Genomic DNA, 21,137 nt, shown 5'->3' with positions numbered 1-21,137 from the left:
GGGGGAAGTTACTTCCTAACCCCCACTGGAGAAAGGAAACCTGGTCTCACCTTGTGGCACTTGAATGGTCCCCGCACTGATTCCCCCAAGGACATCGGGCACAATGTAGTCTTTAATTTTATATTTAGGGAGCCAAACGAGTATTGGAAACAGACTGTAGATGATGACTTTGAACCTGGATGATGAACATCTAGAGAGGAAATGAACACAAGTAAGGAAGGAGGGTCCCGATAAGAAGCATTTCCCCTCACTACGAGGTTTCCTATGCTAAGGACAATGGTCCTGATTTTCATTGCCTCTTGCCTTGGGAAGCCATTTACACTAGTGTGGAGCAGATACAAAGCCAATCTGGGTGTGAGAAGCATCACCAGTCTGATGTGGCAACATTCTGTGTATGTTTCACACGAAAAGAAAAGGAGTACTTGTGACACCTTCGAGACCAACAAATTTATTTGAGCATAAGCTTTCGTGAGCTACAGCTCACTTCATTGGATGCATTCAGTGGACAACCATGCCACTGGTTATTAGCATAGGCTGAACATCACACATGTTGGAAAAGGGAAGTGGATCTCTAGGATCTGTATATTACCCTAGAATGCATGGTTGGACAGGGTTTCTACTTTAGAAAGAGCAGGTGAAGTTTCCAAAGCAATCACAGGGATTTAGACACATATCCGCTATTGAAATTAAAGTAAGATCTTATATCTACATCCCCTGAACTGTTCAGGGATCTCAGGCAGTATCTTTCTTCAGTGGTTAGAACATAGGACTTTCAGGGTTTCTCTACACAGGGTTTCTCTAGGTTCTGTTCTCCTTTCTGCCACTGACTCATTATAAGGCTTTAAGCATGTCAGTGAAGCTCAGCTTACCTATCAGTCCTATGGATCTAACAACACATGCACAGGCTTCCTCAGTTAATGTCTGCAAAGCCCTTTGAGATACTTGGGTGAAAGATGCTTTCTATATAAATGCAAAGCAAAAGCATTCTTCTGAGCACAGCCAGGCTGCCTTCATTTCTGACTGTAGACTGATTCATTTGAAGTGAAAACCATAAACTCCATTTACCTTTCAATTACAGTGCAAACCCAATCAAATATATATTCATTACTCAGCGCTGGTTATCTCAGATGTATTAATCTCCAGCGGCTGTGATTGCATTTTCTCCCTGGGGTGGTGCTGTTCTGTACTTCGGCGAAGTGAGAGAGAGAGAGAGCAGTTATTCCTGGGGCTTATTGAAAAGCTCTCTCCACTTAAAAAGCACCTGGATGCCACCCAAAACTAAAGTCAACATGGGAACAGCCACAGCCTCACAGGCATCAATGTGTCGAGTTTAACAAAGGCTCTCTAGCCTATGGCTTTGCCTATCCAAAGCCCAGAGAGCACCTCAAACAGCCGCCCATCTTGATTTCAGAGTACAGAAATCTTTCCACTCCAAATATCTGTGCTCAGTTAGCTATTAGCTTGCTGGGCCTGACTCTCAGTTAGTCCATTGCTGTCCTGGGGGCAGGGCCAGGACTCTATACATGTTGGAAGAGTGTTAAAGTGGCTTTAAGCCAATTTTGCACTCCCCATATTCTGAGGCAGGGCCCTGCACCCAATGTAAGTGAAAGCAGCCTTAAGGCTGGCCTACACTAGACCCCGGGAAGCAAGGACTAGCCATAATGCCTTGCACTCCAGCCTTGCTTCTGATTCACTCCCTATGCTGGGAGCTGATAACAGGGCGGGGCAGAGCCCTTACACTAGGTCTATGCCAGCTGAGGAGCCCCCATACACGTGGGGGTATTTTCAAGGGGCCATTTCTGATTATTTCCAGGTCCTTTTATGCAGCCAGAGCTGAATGATAGAGCCTTTGTGTGTGTGTGAATCAAACCTCCATAGTCGTGGGCTGCTTCAGGGGCAGCTGGTTGCCTACTGCCCTTCATGCTTTTGAAAAAAATCTCTCTACTAATTATGAAATTGACTAGAAAATTGCTAACAGCTTGTCATTGCTTCCCCCATGCTACAATGCCCGGGTTGTAAAATGCCACAGGAGACCATTTATTTGCTTAAAAACATGTTTCCCCTGGAATTTTTTTTAATGGAAATGTTGCATTGATCTCAGGGTTCGCATTCGCTCCTTCCCCTGTCTCCACCCCCTCAAACACCGCACTGCTGAGCCAAATCTGACCTGGCAACAGGCTCCGAAGGCGACTCAGTAGCATTCCACATTACCTGAAAAGGTTCTTGACTTTTTCCCCAAGTGGATAACTTCTCTTTTTCTTCTCAAACTCTTCATCGAAGAAGTTGACAGAATACGCAGCCCGGTCGACAACATAGCGAGGTCGGGCTTGGTTCATCTCGGTGTCCTTCAAATCCTTCCGAGATAAGACAAAGGAGAAGAAAGGAATCAGCGTGAGCAGATCTGGCCACCAAGTGAAGTTTTAGGAGAAGAAGAAGAGAGACTTGGTCTAGCCTCCTTCATCCAGACATTTAGGATTTCCTCTGAGTATTCTGTCTCCTAAATGTCTTCTTTCCACTTCACAAGCAGGCTTCTGCAGCAAGAGATTGTCTGTTTCCAGGCTGGGTCACCACCTCTTGGACTAAATGGATTTTTTGTCACCTGTTTTATAGTGAAACTCATAAGCGAGGCAATGTGATCTAAAGGAATGTGCACCGGATTGGGTGTCAGGAAGTACAGTTCTAATCTTGGCTCTGCCAATGACTTACTGTTTGGGCTTGGGAAAGTCACCTGATCTTTCCATGCCTCAGTTTCACCATGCATAAAATGGGGTTAGTGATACATCATAGCACTGCTGGGAGGATTAATTAGCATGTCTGTGAAGCATTGTGCAGTGGGAAATATTAACATTACCGGTACGGAGCAGCTTTCATCCAAGAGGTTCCAGCTACAGCGCCTCATTAATTCATCTACAAACATAACACCCTTGGTGTTTCATATTTGCATTTAGAGTTGCTATTCTGTCCTGCTCAGAGCTGTGGGGTAATACTTGATTCCTGCCAGAAGCTGGGAACAATTTTCTCTCACACAGAGATGTAACAGTTGTTGACCTATTTGTATGAAAATGATGCCGAACAGTCCTGTTTGACCAGCCCTATGCAATATCTAGGTGTCGCCCGGGGAAGATAATAAACTCCCCATGGCTCACTTTAGTGTAAACAAAGCCACCAGAGGAAAGGGGAGAACCATTATGAGCTGATGAGTCTGAGGGTGAGGAGGGGGAATGCATACATTTGAAACAAGGATGTGGATAATTATTTTTGTCTGACATTTATTTAAGAAAGTCATTGCCCATCACACACGTCGGGGATGGGAAAGCAACTGGGATTTCAGGGAATAGTTATCAAGAAATTAACTGCACATCGCTGAAAGGTGTGAATTCTGCAGAATCTCGGCTATAGCTCCATTGACGTCAATGTAGCCACGTAGATTTACACCCGGATCTTTGTTTCAAGAGATTGGGCACAAGAGGGTCAGGTTTTGATTGTGCAAAACCTTGACAGTGGATATTTTGGCCTTATGGAACCAAAACCAGAGTAGGTTTTTATCCAGATCCTGTTTTACCAGAACTCTAAATTTTAGAGGAAATCAAGTAGAAGGTTCTGGAGTTGACCCATCTGTGTATCAGCTAAATCCAAACTGGTTTTGGATAGTGCATTGGCTGCATTTTAGTTTAGAACCAAGTGCCATTTTACATCCAAAATTCTGGGAGTACTTGAATAACAAATTCTCCTTATGTCTGTCTCAAAATTGTTTTCTACTGGGCCCAGGAATATCCAGAGCTTCCAGTGTAAACTAGGATGAAGGCCTTGTTTGCATGGGGAAATTGAACAGAATATTAATAGCTGAAAAAACTATTCCAGACTAGCTCCCGATAAGAATACGCGGTTCCAGAATAAAAATCACTCAATTCCAGAATAGTGCAATGATAGAAATATCTCAGGGGTTCTCGTACGATGGGTCGTGACACCTCGGAGGGTCATGCAATTCAACGGATGCAGTTGCGACTATCCTGAGTGCGTGGAGGACACCATTTTGCTCTGCTCAGCATAACCTCACACGTGCAGTGTGTGCAAGGTCACGCTGCCTGGAGGATGCCATTTTTTGCTCCAAAGTGGCATCTTCCATGTTGTCTGGGGTGACAGGAAGCAAAACGTCTGAAAATAGGGCCATGCAGGCAATAAGGAACTGCTACAATAGCTCTTCCAGTCAATTTCCCTGTGTAGACAAAGGCCGACATGACATTGAGCCCATCCTCGGAGAAAGCCTGAGGGAAGGGGGTGGTCAGAGAGAAGGAATAAAGGTTTCCAGAGGAAAAGCTATGTGCTGGCTGCATTGAGTATATTGTCAGCACTGCAATCTGAGGCGTGATCGCAGCTTGGTTAGACATACCTGCTTGCCTCTCACAGTTTGTATGGCAACTTCCACCTTCTCTGTATGTATATATATATCTTCTTACTGTATGTTCCATTCTATGCATCCGATGAAGTGAGCTGTAGCCCACGAAAGCTCATGCTCTAATAAATTTGTTCATCTTTAAGGTGCCACAAGTCCTCCTGTTCTTTTTGTGGCTACAGACTAACACGGCTGCTGCTCTGAAACCTGACATACCTGCTCTAGCTTTCACTAAATTAGCAGTGGAGACATGGCAGCATGGGCTGTACAAATACACCGGGGAACTTGGGCACGTGATCGCCTTGCGAGCCTGCTCTGAATCTCATGCCGCCGCATCTACACTGCTAATTTTCAGCCACGCCAGCGCCGATACCGCTAGCCCCATCACAGCTTGAATTGCAGTGTAGACATACCCTCGGTCTGGGAGTGATGCAGTTAATGTTAAATGTTTTGGGCCCAATTCATCCCCGGGGTAGCCCACTGAAGTCAGTGGATGAATCTGGCTATTTGTACTTTCTGTGTATTTTCTGCATTGTAGCCCAGTCTGGGTTCAGAACAGAACTAGATTATCTCATGTGACTGCCAAAAGGGAGCAATCTGGGTGAATCAGGGTGGTAGGACTGGGATTGCTGTCTGATAGGCCAGGAGAAAAATCTTTCTGTCTGGGCATGTCTTGAGGTGGATTAAAACAATGTGATATCCGGGCCACAGATCTGGAGAGACACTGTTCCTAAAATACCTGAACACAAGGGCACATGGCCTGGGGCAAAAGCTAGTCAGGAAAAGGGAATCATTAGAGTCTGCGAGGTGCTTTAGAGGCTGTATATGAGGATTGCTACATGGACCACTGAAATGCAGGGCAGAAGATGGCAGCAGTTCAGCAGAGCACATCAGCACTACACACCAGTCTGGGATGGGAAGCGGAGGCTACTATATCCAGCTGAAGACATGGGGTGATTTTAGGGAGACAGAATGTTAATTACCACCCTCAAAATGTGGTCAGAGCACAACCAGCAACACCCCATCTCTTGTGAACAGCCCCAAGGGATCTTCAGGGACGAGGGCCTTGTCTACACTAGAAAGGGTTTGCTGGTACAGCTGTATCAGTATGGCTATCCTGTCAAAGCTTTCTAGTGTAGACGCAGTTTATACCAGAAAAAGAGCTCTTCTGCCTGTATAACTTATAACAGTTGTGCAAATGAAATCAGCTATACTGGCAAAAGGACTTTTTTCTGCCTGTCCAACTGCATCTACACCAGGGCGTTTGCTGGTAGCAGAATGTCATAAAAGAAATCATGCCCCATCTGCCATTACTACTAGCAAACGTGTCTAGCGTAGACCGGGCCTATGTGAGGCGAGGACTGTGGTCTTCCATTATTTGAAAGATGGAATCCCAGTGGTATAGCCCCATTCCCAGGCCCTGGCTCAGTTGTGACTCAGGGGAAAGAGTGGTTTCCCTTTAGTGCATGTCTACCCTGTAATCAGAGGCGAGGTTGCAGCATGTGGACACGTACCCAAGAAAGCTTTGATCTAGCTAGCTGGAATAACAATAGTAGTAAAGCCATGGCAACGTGGGAGTGAAGCCCTCCCAGTTTAGGCTAGGAGAGCCTGCATATGTGGTACCTAAACGAGCTGGATTAAAGCTAGCTGAGTGTACGACTCCACAGATCCAGAACCCAGGCCCTGTAGGACTACTAGGCACCCAGTAGCAGCTGTAACTAGCTTGCACACTGATGCTCATGACCTGCTGTGGACATAGCCCATGGAAAGTCCTGTGTCAAGGGGTCTGACAGGCAGGAGCCCCAAGGCTCATCACTGGCTCCCCACTCGATATAAACCCAAAGGTCATTTGTGGCTGCCATGACCATCCTTGCTCCCTGTGCAAATCCTGGCTTTGATCTTGGTTTGATTTTCATTTTGCCTTCTGACCTGCACCCTGACTTGGACTCTGATCCTTGGTATCTGCCCTAGCCTGGAACCTGACTACGCAAGTCCTCTGCTACTCCCAGCCTCGGGTTTGACCCTACTCTGACCCTTGGCCTGACTGCCCTTGTTGGGATCCTGACACTCAGGTATGTCTCCATGTGCTGCAATCGCATCTCTGATTGCAGCGTAGATATATCTTTAGAGGTCTCCAGGTCCAGCCCTGAGAGCTGATGAGATCTGAGCCCAAGGTCATATGGCTGCAGGCTCTAGCTTTGTACAGAGCAGTTACACACTCCTATGGGAGTTTGCTGTCCCAGCCTCCTAAACTGTGCTTTCCCTCCAGGCTTTCTCCAGAGACAAAGGTTCACGCTCATAAGAACAGAGCTGGAGGTGTAGATGGGACTAGACAATCTCAGTCAGACAGCATCTTCCAGGCAGCCCAGCTTTCTTTGAAATATTTCACCCCAGGCAGGACGATTATTGAGTACAGTTGGGGGTTTTTGCAATCATTTAACTTTTTCTTTCTCTGGACACTTCTGGCCCAACCTATACTGACTATTGTGGAACACGCATCTGATAAAACCAGGAGCCTAACAGATTGCCTGGAATGAGTATCGACCATGGCTTGCTCCCATCTATACTAGACCCCAAAGCATTTTCCATTCTGATAGAGAGGGACCAGTGACTAATGGAGACCAGTGACTGACACCACAGCAACAGGGCTAGTTTGTGCAGATGCGCCTTCTACATACCTGGCAATGGTGTCACCTGCCTAGTCAAACCCGAAAATATCATCCCAAGTGTGTTACACACCAGAGGACTAAGCCGGAGAGGTGCCAAACACGCTCAACTCCTATAGCCTTCGCCCCTCAGGCTCAGCACTGCTCAGGATCAGGTCCTAAACATACTGGGTGAAATCCTGGCCCTGTTGGAGCCAGGATTTCACCCATAAGTGTATGCCCAGAGGAATGATGTCACTGTTAGCTGAGAGGTAGCCACCTCTGGGGTGGAGTCTGGAAGATTTTAACAATGTGCAGTAACATAGCACAGAGGTCCGGGGCAGGAATCGAAGGATAATGCAGGCAGCTGAAATGGCTGTGGGAATATAGGTCAGCAGTATGATGGTGCGAATGGAAATTTTGCCAAGAACCTGAGGTTGACAACCCTCATATGGTGACATGTGCCACAAAAATTCTAATGATCACATGGAGCCAGACCTAGATTGCACCCATCATCCAAAATGCAGCACCTCCAACAGCGCTGGGCTCTCTAATACCAGGCTTGGCCGTGGGTCAGTGCTGACTCAGAAGAGTGTCACTTTCTGCATAACCAAGACCATTTCTCCCAGACACTAGGTAGGTCTCTATCCAAACTGACCCTGCCTGGCTTACATGACAGGGCAAGGAGTGGGGCTGCAGTGGTGTGACCACGTGCAAGGAGACCTTCCCTTCTGGTATCATTGGTCACTGGGTTCAGAACCCTGCAGGTGTCAGCACTTTGACTGGCATCCCCTTTCTTGTTTTTTCCATTATGAAGACAGGGTCATTTGAGACTTGGCTCAGGCTCACCCTAAACACAGCCCCAGACTGGACCCAAATTTCAAGTTCATTCCCTCCACGCTCATTCTAGATTTTTAATCCCTGCACCCTTGGACTTGCTCCAGATTCCCAGCTTCCTATAGCTCATTCTGGAAGCCCAGTCACTCCAGACTCACTCGAGATTCCCAGTCACTCCCTGCTGGGCTTGTTCCAGATTGCCAGCTCATCTAGGCTCACCCCAGAAGCCCTGTCCCTCCAGATTTCCAGTTCTCCCTCCCACCCCAGGTTCACTCCAAGTTCTCAGTCCCCTACAGCTTGTTCTGGATACAGAGTTACTCCTGGCTTGACTCCAGATTCTGTAAGTCACCCCCACCCGGGCTCACTCCAGATTCTCAATCCCCTATGCCTTATTAGAAAACCCAAATCAAGTTGCAGCAAAAGATCATAAACTCCAGTGACCCTGGCCTAAGTTTCAGGTATGTGAAACTTTATTTCTCAATCTGGTTGGTTTCTGAGCAGTGTGCCTGCCATGCCATCAGAGGGACCGAATCTGCTGACTATACCACAGCTCTTTAGTGAAGTCCTCCTGCTGAGCGAAAGTGCTGGCAAACGTGAAAAAAATAATATTCTCATGATTAAATTCATCTTGAACAAACAGGCCGATGATGTCAGCATCTCAGAGAGAGTCAAGTTCTTGAGTTGGCTTATCAATGGCCTTGCCCTAGATCAAACAACAGGCTAAACCTTTGAGATTTCAGAAGTAAAGAGCAGGAGTCACTTGATTGTGCAGTGAACGAAAGAGTAAGCCAGCTGTCGTGGTGGAGAAGGAGTAACACGGAGGTGGGCATGTGGAGACATACCCAAGATAGCGTTTTGCCTTCGTCACAGTGGCAAAACGCTGGCCAGAGACAATGCAAGTAATCTACAGGGATGGGATCCCAAAGCCAGTGAAATGCTGTGCTGCCAATGATCATTTTCTTAACTAGAGGCCAGATTCTCCAAAGAACTCCATTTCTGTTTAGGCACCAAAACAAGTGGCCAGTTTCTCAGGAGCCTCCGCATGGTGGAAACACCTTGAGTGCAGAGCTCTTTTGAGAAGCCAGGCCCATCAGTGTTTCAGAGGGCACTGCTGGGTGCTAAGTGCAGTGCAGTGGGAAATACGGCCTTGATTACTAGTGACGAGCACTTGGTAATCTGGGCCTACAGAGTGAAAAGTAAAGGCACGCTCCGAATCCTTAAGCCAGGGCATAGAATTCTGAGCACACACAGAATTGGGGCAGAACTGTTTCACAGCAAGGGCATGGAACAGGCAAAATAAATTGTTCCATAAGGTCAGACAAGCACAAAGTATCAGCTGAGTTGCAATGTTGCATGGTGCCCTGTGAGCTCCTGATTGGTTAACTCGTGTCCTGCCAGTTTCAAACCACTCCAGGTGTGCCAAGCACAAACTTTTCTCCTAGCGCCTGCCTCACTGCCAGGAATCCCAGCTCCTTATCTCTTGTCCCGGCACTGCTGATAGCTGTGTCTGGGGAGAGAAAGTCACATTGAAGTTTCCGCTCAGTGTGGATAGGATCCAACAGCACGAAACAACTGTTTGGTGCTGACAGAGTTGGAGCAAGAGGGAAACTTCAGATCCAGGGCGCATGAGTCAAAACTAGCAAAACTGGGTGGGAAATTCACTTTCTCTGAGAGCAGTTGGGTTGTATCTTGTTTAAAATCGGGCCAAATTCACTCCTGGAGTAAGTGAAGGGTCTTCAGTGGAACTCCACAAGGGAGGAATTTGGCCAGTTATGTTTAGGGAGAAAATGCAAATCATTTACAGATGACTTTTTTACACATGATGTGTCTCACTGCCTCCTCCCGTGGTTTTCTCCCTGATTCCTTAACATCTCAATAAGTTCAGGGTCTCCAAACCTTAGATTAAGCTTCATTAAAAATGTCTTTTGCCTCTGAGTCTACACTAGATGAGGAAGTTTTACAACAAACCATTGCATATTCAAGGCTGTTCAAGCAATGTCTGCAAAACCTCATGTACCCATAAATGCCCATCACAGGTGTAAAGCTTTGGGTGCAATACCCAAGATTAAGTCTATTGGTTTAGTCCACGTGAACCAGTGCTGTCTTCTAACCATGTTGGTTCCCAGTGCACATGGGAAACCACAAGCATTGCAACTGCACTAGCTCATTGGACCCTTCTCCATCCCACCTTGCAGTGCTGCCTGCAGCCGTTCTGGTCACTCCTATATAGATACCTTAAGAGGCCCAGCAAGCAATGCTACAAACGCAGCTGCAAGTGGAGTATGGAAGTGGATGAGCCTCAATGCCTCTGTCAGAGCCAGCAGCACTGTAGGGATGCCCTGGAGGCCACAAGGATGGACAAGGGAACCAAGCATGTCATGCAGTTGAGATCCCTGTGATGTTTTCTCAATGTGCTTTGGGAGTGACTCTGGAGAAGGGAATGTGACGGAGCTGAAGAAACTTTAAACAAACCAAACCTGCTAAAATCATGTCGGGTCACGTCCTGCTTTTCCCCTGTGGGAATTAAACAGAAACCATTGAAATGGCAGGGAATTTTTTGTGAAGACTAAGCGCCAGATCCTCAGCTGGTGTAAATTAGTGCAACTCCATGGAAGTCAACAGGGTTATGTAGGTTTACCCCAACTGAGAATCCAGTGCTAAGTGTATTTCTATGACACTCCCATAGTGGCAAGTTCTCTTTCCCAAATTAAACATAATCTCACCCCTCTTAACACCCAGCTGTTAGGTTCATGGCATGCACACAGAAAGTTAGATACTCTTTCTGAAAGGTTGCAACATAACATTATTTTATTTCTTAGAATTCAGAAATCTAACACACAAACAATCAAATGCAGAGACCAAGCAGACTGCTCCCTAAGGTAGAGAGGCACCTCTCACCCCACCTTGCTCTACACTGGCTTTTTTGCAGATTGGACTTTCTGCAGAAGGCCCAGACTGCACACTTCCCTACAGAGGTCCCTGAGCCTGCAACCAGGATCAGGAAACTCCTTACATTTAAAGGGATAGCTTGTTATTTAAACACAGTTTTCAACATACCACACTACTCATCCTTTATTTCCCCTTCACTTCATTTAGCCTCTCCTCTGGTGAGCCGATCACACAGGATCCAGGGGAAAGAGGAGTCTGTTCTAAACCAATGCAAGTTGTTTCAGAATGTTGTGTAATTCACTCACTCCAAGGAATGCTGATCAAACTCACTCCACCTTCCTGCTCCTGCTGGTATTCACTATTTGCATTCTAGTACCACCTAGAGGACTCAGTCAGGATGAGGGCCCCATGATGCTAGGGGCTGTACGTACATAGTAAAAAGTCCCTGCCTCAAAAAACTTAGTCTTTTTCTATTTCTACTGCACTCACCTTTGTATCCCAGTATCCCCTACCACGACCACTTCCCCAGCCTCTCCTAATCATGTCCTCCTGACCCCAATGAGTTTACCTAGGAAATTTTCTAAAATCCACAGGTTTGTTCACTTCCATCTCCAGTCCTTTTGAAACCCAGAGATTTCAGTGCTTAGGCACTTAAAAGTTTTGCTGCTTTTATTATGCCAGCGTAGTCAAAGCAGAACCTCAACCCCCATCTCCACCCCCCGAGTGCAGACATAGTTTTACCTGTATAAAAGTGCTTTTAACAGTAGAGTTGATTTTTATTTGGTCATGCCAAATCAATCATACCAATACACAGCACCTTATACTGGTAAAACTGTGCCTATGCTCGGACTTTTACTGGAATAGCTGTACAGGTAAAAATCCACCCCCCAACTAACATAATTCTGCTGGGAAAACGTCTTACATTTAGACCAGAACGGAGACATGAGTGGCCACATTTTAAAGTGCCCAGTGGGAGTGATTGGGAGCTGTTAGACATCCTGGAATTAGGGGCTTTGTCTCATGGGATACTATTAGCCCTACACACATACACACACACACACTCATCTCCCTGTCCTGATTTTTCACACTTGCTATCTGGTCACCCTAGGGGCTGCGCACTTTGAAAAACTGGCCATATAATAAGTGCCATAAGGAGGAGTGAAGATAGATCAGCTACAGATAAAAAGCTTGATCCCAAGCAGTGGTTTGACCCCAAAAAAGGAAGAGGTGCCAAACACTCCCTGAAGTCCCTGGGTTTCATTTTCTGTAGGAGGTGCTCAGATACCACGGTGGTGGGTACAAAACCCTACAGGGTTAGGTCACAGTGGCAGAGGTGGAACATCTATATGCCCTGCTCCACACCTCAACCCTCAATAGCCCGTATTTTCTCACATGTTCACTCTCAGTCCCTACAGCCCAAAGGAAGGAGTCCAGTGGCCATCGTCTGGCCCCTTTGCTACACAGCAGCTAGGTTTTGAAACAATGGTTTCTTTTGGTTTAAATATTTGGGCGTGTTAATTGATGATTTCCATAGGCAGATGGTCCTTCGGAGCGGGGGTGGGGGGGCGGGGGGTGGAGGGAACAAACCCGAGCAAGCACTGGGCAGGAGCTCAGGCTCAGCACTCTCGCTGCTACCCTTGGGCCAGTGCCAATATTTGTTGCACCACTTCACAGGCGTTTCAAACCACACTAGCTGTGCACTTGGTAACCATGATAATGAGAGCTGCAGACATCTGCCAGTTACTGCAGGTGAAGCCAAAGCATTTGGTTGACAAGGGGGGTTATGAAAGAAAATGCTTTCACTTCCTTGGCCACATTCTGGTCTCTGGTGTAAATCCGGAGTAACTCCTTTCGAGTCCTTGGAGTTACTCTGGATTGACTATCTTACAAATGAGACCAGAATTTAGCCGAGTCTTTCTCTGATTTGTTTAAATAACCCACTTGCTCTCAGCCCTGCCCCAACTTTTCAGCTGCTTCTCGTCCGAGTTTAATTATGGGAAGAAGGGGAAGCTGGTAGGCATGTTAGGAAGGAACAGCTTTGGGGTGCAAGGAATAAAAAATGAGCAGCTCTGCCGGCTCCAATGCAGCGCTGCTCCAGTGCAGAAGAACAATACACTTATTGCGTCAGAACAATTCAGTGCAGGTGCCAGGGTGCCAGCACTGGAGACTGACACCCTCTGTCCGTGGCCACCACACAGATACAGCAGAGTGCTGCTTTCCCCATCCCACGGGGCCTCCGTCCTGACCCCCCAGGAGGCATCTCTAGGGCTTGGAGAGGAGTGGAGTCTCCAGGTCCTCTACGATCCTTAGCCTCTCTGCTGAGACAGCCAGCTAGGGGGCCAGTAACAGTGGTGAGGCTGATACGTCTCCAGTGGGAAGCCCATGCACTCATTCCCCCAGACCACCAAAAATAACATCTCCACCACCAGCATCAGCCTGGCTTCCAAGGGCCAGGCCAGCCCCTTGACTTAGTGCAGTCAGAGCTGATCTGGAGCAAGGTCAGCAGCCCCTCAGCAGGCTACAGGGTTGAAATGCTATAAGAACCCCTGGGGGCCTCTCTTTTCTCAAGAGCTGTCAGGTGGGTGGCTGCTAGATTCTACAAAATCACCCAGTTTAGGAACGCTTTTAGGGGCAAATCCCGATGTGGCTGGAGTCAATGGGAGTCTTGCCACTGATCTCAACAACATCAGCGTTTGGCCCTTGGAAAGTTTTCCATCACAGCTCCCCATCCCCGTATGGAGGCAGCATCTCCATAGCTCTGCGGGAAAGGACTGAGAAATGACTTGAAAAGAATAGAGAGGTAAGGGGGAAAGTCTGCTCCCCAATAGCCCCCTCTGGCTATATGTTCCCAGAGCACCGAGACTACTATTGTCCTTTGAAGAGCACACGGGCAAAGGAAAGTCTCAGGAATTAGGAAGTTTGCAGACTGCAGCATTCCTGCAGCACCTGAGAACACTCTTATCCAAGTTGCCTGCTTAGCGCTCTCTCATGTACACAGACACATTCCCTCCCCCCGGGAATCTGATATGAGAGAAGGGAAAACACCTTATGGGTCACCTAGTCCATCGTTCCCAACAGTAAGGGCAGAGGAGGGCATTTCTCTCCATCCAGGGTTTGAACCTAGGCAAAAATCCATCTCCGCCCATACCAGCAAGCTCTTGAAAGCACTTTCTGCTGACCAGTAAATAACAGTGGAGGTAAGAGCCTCTTCAGGGACCATGCCAGGGGAGAACCTGTCCCAAGGTTCTCAGCCGATGCACAAGTCAGAAGTGGATGGATTTTAGCGGCACACAGAGGCAGAATCAGCACAAGAGTTCCACTGATCAGAGTATTGAGAATTGGTACCGCAATTAGGGCCCATGCAGGGCAGGACTATTGCTTATCACACAGATCCTAAGGCTTGGTCCAGTCTAGATTTAAAACTCCCAAGCCATGGAAATCCCACTGCTTCCATTTGGACACTATCCCTCAATCTAACACATCTCTGGTAGGAAGCACCTTCAGATTTCTAGCCTAAAATTTCTTCTTAATTTCATCCCACCTTAAATAATTGCCCCTTCCTCCTTGGTATATTAGGCCGGGACAGACTTTTATATGCCCTCTCCCACATGCTCCTGCTATTTATTCCTTAGCCAAGCTATGCAAACTCCACCTTACAAACTGAGGGGGCGGCGGGAGGGGGGCATCACAAAGTATGATTTAGGTTGCAAACTCCTTGGGGCAGGGACTTGCCTGCAAAGCACCATAGACTGAATGGGTGCAACACAAACACCAGTAACAGACCAGACCCACAGGCTCTGTAGTTACTAGTAACTCTCCATGCTCAGGCAAATTGCCACCGATCTCAGCAGGAGTTCGTCTGAGTAAGGACTGCAGGGTTTGATCTCATAATAATTAATTCCCAGATTTGGCTCTTGTAGCCTTTCTTCATAACTCAAGCCCCTTGATCTTTGCTGTTGCTAATTCCTTGGCATATCTGCTGTGGTAAATACCTTTGGGGGGGAAAAAATCATTCAACAACCAGGTCTCCAAATATTGAAATTCACACCCCGTGGCTGTGCAACCACAGTGCGAATCCCCCACGCCCACCCAGACAAAGAGCGCTATTGTTGGGAGCAGGGACTTACCTTCACCTTTGCTGGAGGGAAGAAAGGGCTAATTCTGCTAGGTGAGCTGCAAATGTGTCAAGAAAGCCCCGGCAGAGAGTTGCTCCCCAGGTAGAGGTGTGCAGAGGACTGTGCTCAAATATAAACCAGTGAGTCATTTATAACTCACCTCAGTCAAGGGGACTGAGGGCTGTGCTTGGCTTCTGATTGGCTTGCTGGGCTTGTTACGAAGTGACTGCAAGCAAGTACACCCAGGCTAAGCCCAGGAGATAGCAAGGGAGATAAGGAGAGATCTGAAGAAGGACAGCTTTTTTAGCCTCCCCAGTTCAGAATTAGGCTGTTTGATCCCATTGTACAATTCCCTCAATACACCTGGGCCCTCGGAGACAATAGAACATATTGAGTGTCCCCCCGGGTCCCCCCAGCATTCAGACTCCCATTGTGGGGAGAAGATGCTTTTGTTGACCGAGGCTACAGTTTCCTGGCGCACTGGACAGTGACTCCAGCCTGTCTTTGTGTTCTGGCTGCCTCTCAGCATCGGACAAGGACAATGGAGTACATTGTGCCAGGTCCTGGACTCCCAGAGGTTGGGCTTTGAACTAAGGATTGGCAGGGGAAAGCGGTTGCTTTCTTATTTCCATGTTCAAAGGGATGAGAGGGGTGGAGAGGACAGAGTAAGCTGCGGCTGGTCTGTTAGGCGGTGAGCACTGAGCTTCCCCACACTGTTGGGGCTCTGCCTGGAGAAGAGATTGAGAGACTGTCGTGTGAGTAAGAATCACATCGGAGTGATGTTATTGTGACAGTAAAGCTGTCCAGGGTCATCAATCCTCATTGCTTCAGGGCATGATCACCATGGAGGGTCAGGAGGGAATGTTCATCCACTCTCCCATTGTACAGAACTGCACACGCAAGTGCAAAAGGAGAGTTTTACAACATCCTCAAGTGCACCCACCATGGGATACTGATGGAGAGTGGCGATCAAGCTGTAATCCATTGGTCTGTTTCCATATGGTCCAGAGGTTGGGTCCAATCTTGTAAGGTGCTAAGCTCCCATGTCTCTTTGAAGGTGACCAGCACCTCAGAGGATCCAACCCTTAAGATTTTAAAAATATTTATAAAAATTATTTATTACTTATTTATATTATTGTAGCCCAGGAGCCCATTGTGCTAGCCGCTGTAGAAACACCGAACAGCCTGCCTCCAGGAACATAAAATCTAAGTATCAGACAACAGGCAACACACGGACATCGTCAGGTGGGGGAGCACCAGGAAACAACAGTCAGCATGAGAGGCAGCAGTCACTGTACACCTGCAGCCGAGCTGTTGTCAAGTTTGAAAAGCCAGAAGAAAGATACCAGTGTGGAGAGTGTGTTGGTGGGGAGGACTCCAGCTGGGATTGGGGCATGTTCATGGAGTTCTCTTCTCCAGAGGAGAAACGTGGTTGCAATTCCCTTGCCTTCCAGCCTCTGCACTCCCTCAGGATGGGTTGTGGGATGAGTGGATGAGGAGCATTATTATTTCTTTGTATTATGGTAGCCCCTAGCAACACCCAGTCCAGGCTCCGGGCCCCATTGTGTGAGGCACTGTCCAGACAAGTACCAGATCCTCCCCCAGCAGCAAGGGGAGCGGAGATTGTGCTGGCCCCAGCCCTGCTCGGCCTAAGGGATACCAGCCTCTGCAGATCAAGGGAGCAACAGGAGGTGCCTTTGTGGGGACATCTCAGTGTCTCTGAGGCTAAAGGAATCGATATACTTGTTCCAGTGGAGATGGGGTGATGTGCACCCTACTCTTGATGGCAAATGGAGATTCTCCAGGGCTGAGGGGAGGGAGGAGCAATAGTGGTTGTTGGCATAGAAATGAGGCCAGGTAGGCTCAGGCATTTGGGCATTGAGAGGAGAGACATTCCCTCCCCTGCCCTTTCGTGGATTATTTATTCAAAATGAACATCTGAGACACGGCTGCTGGTGGGGGGCGTCACAGGGAAGTGTTTGGTGGTAAAACGAATGAGGGACATCAGAAGGAAAAGCAGCCCCTTCTCCCTTTGTGAATGAAAAGCTGGGACAGTCCACAGTCCACAGGTCAGGGTGGGAGGATGTTTAAAATCCAGACAGGATGTTTTTCTAAATACTCTGCTCTAGAAATTATTGTGGGGCAGGTCTCTGCCCTGTGCTACACAGGAGGTTGGGCTAGATGATCACAATGGTCCCTTCTGGCACTGGAATCTATGAAGATAGTGCCTGCCTCACGGGGCTGGCAGTCCAGGTGCCAGGCAGGACGTGACAGGTGGACGAAAGAGACAGATGGGCTGGGGAGGGTTGGAGGGTGAGGTAACCAAACGAACAGAATTAAGCAGGAAAATAGACGTTCTGGCTGGCCAGCTGCCTCACCAATGCCCACGGCCTGTAGGCATCATGGCTGAGGAAGGTTTCAAAGTGGAGTTCAGCCTTACGAGTGTTCTTAAAGCCCACTCTCAGGATGAGAGCTTGAGAGGCTTTTCAAGAAATGACTCTGGCGCAGTCAATGCCCAGCTCTTTGGTGCTCGGCCACACCCAGCCCTCTGCAAGCGTGACCCACAGAGCCTGGACGCTCGGTGCCGGGAGATAAGGAGGGACCCAACATGGATGGCCATTCTGATATGTGCTGCCCACCTGTGAGCTCAATAGCGTGCAAGACTCATGTTTCCCCAGGTGCACGCAGAGAACGGGTAAGAGGACAAACTGAGTGAGATGAAAGAAAGGGAGGTGCAGGGGGCAAGGAGGATGGGGAGGGATGGAGAGAGCCGGGCTGGGGTGACAGAGAGCAGAGAGAGGGATGAGGATGAGGACCGGTAGAAAGGGAAGAGATATGACACTTTATGCCAAGTTCCCAGCAATTAACTTGCCCTGAGATTCCCTGGGGAAAGAATTCTGATGCCTTGTTTATTCCAAATCACAGGCCCCATAGACAACATCAGTTTCTCACCATTAGCCATCATTAATTCAGGAAGCTAATCACAGTGTCCAAAGTGAGCTAAAGAAACATCCTGCCAGTCCAGCCGATAAGTGGAAGCCAGGGGTGATTCATTGCCTTCTGAGAGACAGAGGCAATCATTGCCCAATTGTTCTGTAAATATCATTAATTACCTCTATCACTTTCTTTTAAAAGGGCAGCTTGATATTAATGAGCATAGGGAGCCCTCAGAAACAGGAACCCCGTGGGGGCCGTGGGCAAAACCATTCCAGGCTCAACAGCTCAATGTGGTTCTAGCCCTGCTCCCTTCAGCAGCAGGGATGATGATTTGCCCCCTGAAATCCATGAGTAGTATCATTTGCGTGATGGTGGCACCTAAAGATCTCCACCAAGATCCTGCTCGCCATCTAGACAGACAAAAGAGTGGGAGGAGAACCGGAGGCTCAGAGGGGGGCGATGACTTGCCCAAGGTCAGTGGCCAAGTCGGAAATAGGACCCAGGAGTCCTGGCCATCCCATGCCTCCCTTCTAATCATGATCCCACTCGATTTGTAAACCTTTTGGGCCCAGTGTTCGCAGAGTAGGTCTATTAGAGGTGTGACTGCAGCATGTGGAGACCTACCCAAGCAAGCTTTGATCTAGCCAGCTCCCAGAAGAATGGCGGTGAAGCCACCCACAGCAGCAGGGGCCAGCCACTCAGGTGTATACCCCAGGCAGGTCTGCACAACCCCTGCTGCTGTGCTGCTGGGACTTCATTGCGATTGTCACTGGAGTAGCGCGCTTGGCGCGCGCTCAGATACATCAACATGTGACGCAGTGCAGATGCCATTAATCTTTAATTCTGGCACCGTAGAGACGAACCAATTTATCTGAGCATAAGCTTTCGTGAGCTACAGCTCACTTCATGAGATGCATCTGATGAAAGCTTATGCTCAGATAAATTGGTTCGTCTCTAAGGGGCCACAAGTCCTCCTGTTCTTTTTGCGAATACAGACTAACACGGCTGCTACTCTGAAACCTGTCTTTAATTCTGGAGACTCCCGGACAATCCTGGAGGGTTGGCAACCCTGATGCATCCAGTGTTGCCAACTGTTGGTATGCCGACATGTGATGCAATGGAGGCATACCAACAGTTGGCAAAACTGGATGCATTAGGCTTGCCAACCCTCCAGGATTGTCCGGGAGTCTCCAGAATTAAAGATTAATCTTTAATTAAAGAGTATGTCATGGGCTGACACCTCCAGGGATACATCCAACCAAAGCTGGCAATCCTAGGATGCTCTCTCTGCCCTGTAAAGCCCCTGCTTTACAGGGAATGGAGCGCCATGGATCCTCCTGAATGCACTGAGCGGAGTATAGGCGGCATGCGTGGGGCCAACCCGGACACTGAGGAGGAGCCCCTGCGCTGGGTTTAGACGTGGCAAAAAATCCAGCTGGTTTGCAACGTACCCAGAAAGTGGAACCCGATAGCCAGGGTTGGCTCATTGCAAAGTGGAGGGCACCACTGCACCACTAAAGCAATGGCAGCAGCACGTGAAGCCTAATCGATTCCAGCCAAGGAACCTGCCATCGTTTCTGCCCCTTTGCACGGTGCGCTTTTTGTGTCAGGCCATGCTGCTGTGTGAGCTCGTACGGGCTCCCGGCGGGCATAGCAGGAAGTGGACGGCGGGCCCAGAGGCCTCTTTGCTGAGCTTTGGCAGATGGAATAAGACTTTTTAAAGATTAATTATATTCAGATTCAAAATCTGAACAGTTTTAGTGACCCGGCAGCAAAGCTAGCGGGCTCTGAGCAATTGGCACATGTGCCAATCCAACCAAGGGCCCCTCCAGCCGCCTGTTATCCTGCCTCCAACGATGACCAGTCCTACGTACCTTGGAGAAAGATGTAAGGAACCTTGTAGCAGACAAGTATGGAATAACCTGCCCTAGGGGAAGTTTTCCAGTGGCACCCTCAGCCCTTTTCTACCTGTGTAACTTCCTAGAGACCCACTAGTTCAGGGGTCATATATGCACAGAGCCACAATCCGCTCGGCCTTGTTCTGGGTATGGAACAATCTGAATGAGGACAGCACACAGGATACAGGAAGCAAAACCCTGTAAAACCTACCCATGGCTGCTCTTGGTGCTAGGTGCTTTGCAGGACATCTGCTTTGAGGGCAATCTCAGATGTGCTCTGTAGATGGAACATTTGCTTCTTCCAAGATCTCCCCAGCAGGGTGTGCAATAGAGCAGCCTTTCTAAACAGAAACAAGTCACTGGTCTTTGTGGCATGAGGGTGGTGGTGTCAAGGACAAAACCCAGGTTATTGAGAGCATCAGTAGAAAGCTGCAAACTGGGGCTTAGTCTCCACAGAAAGAACCCAGGAAGCAATAGCTAGTGGAGATCCAAACTCAAAGGGAGGAAGCAACAGGCAGAGGCAATCCTCCAAGCGATTGGAACTTCTGTTCCGGAAGTATGGCTGTTTCCCCCTGCACGAGGCATTACATCGAAGTCCTGGTGGGCGTGATCCTGTGAGGTGCTCAGTCCCCTACAGGATCAGGCCCCATATGGCTACTGAAGATCTTTTGCCACTTCTTGCAAGAGTAGGTGCCACACTGCCGACCTCTGGCTCAAGTAGCTATGATTCTGCCTTCAGTTCCCCCTCTCCCCAGCCCCAGCTGGATACTGCTTTTGCCTGTACTTCCTGTCCTACACTGCAGTGCTGTGAAACAGCTGCCAGATTCCACTCCATTCAGAGCTGGCTGGGATGGAGAGAGAGAGAGAGAGAGTGTGCACACGTTCACGTGTGTGTGCATATGAGAGACAGAGAGAGCAATCCGTGTGCAGGAAGCTTTGCAAGATGTCAGTGAACACTGAAAAGATGGGAAAGAGGAAATGGGGCTGCTCTGGCTTGAACCTCACGACCCTGATTGTGCATGTTTTGCAGCTCTTTATCACCTGCCGTGATAACAACACCAAGCAGGGGCTATGTGGGTTTGTTTACAAGTGATTAATATTAGTGGATGGATTGCACTCTTTGTGGTAATAATTCAGTACTAATTTATTGCTAAGAACCATGGGAAACCTGCCCTGGAGTTCATGGCTATGACTTACAGAAGGGAGGGAGAACGGCTGCCTTGGGATGGAGGGGACAGGAGCACATGGGGATGCATGGTGGGCTTATTCGTATGGAGTTGCTGATCCTGGCAGGTGTCCTGCAGCCTCCAGGGATCCTAGATGCTTCCCCTTTCTGCAGCTCTAGTTTTGCTTCTGGGGTTTCATTTTGGTTTGTTGTGCAGAGATGATTCCTCCAGGCAAAATGAACATCTGGATTCCAAAC

General features: G+C 48.4%; 1 protein-coding gene across 1 annotated transcript in view; it reads right to left on the bottom strand.

Moving 5' to 3' along the window:
• The window catches only part of SLC26A9 (solute carrier family 26 member 9), a 44,019-nt gene extending 29,032 nt beyond the window's left edge, over nt 1-14,987 (bottom strand). The window contains exons 1-3 of the mRNA XM_073319870.1: nt 14,892-14,987; nt 2,212-2,354; nt 51-190 (exon numbers count right to left, since the gene is read on the bottom strand). Of these exons, the coding sequence (XP_073175971.1) occupies nt 51-190; nt 2,212-2,336 (265 nt within the window). The 5' untranslated portion in view covers nt 2,337-2,354; nt 14,892-14,987. The remainder of the gene's footprint in view (nt 1-50; nt 191-2,211; nt 2,355-14,891) is intronic.
• Nucleotides 14,988-21,137: the final 6,150 nt, after the last annotated feature.

This window comes from Lepidochelys kempii, chromosome 21 (assembly GCF_965140265.1).
Source record: "Lepidochelys kempii isolate rLepKem1 chromosome 21, rLepKem1.hap2, whole genome shotgun sequence".
Taxonomy (NCBI): Eukaryota; Metazoa; Chordata; order Testudines; family Cheloniidae; genus Lepidochelys; species Lepidochelys kempii.
Note: the sequence above shows the minus strand (reverse complement) of the source record. Positions and strands in the feature narration are given on the sequence as shown.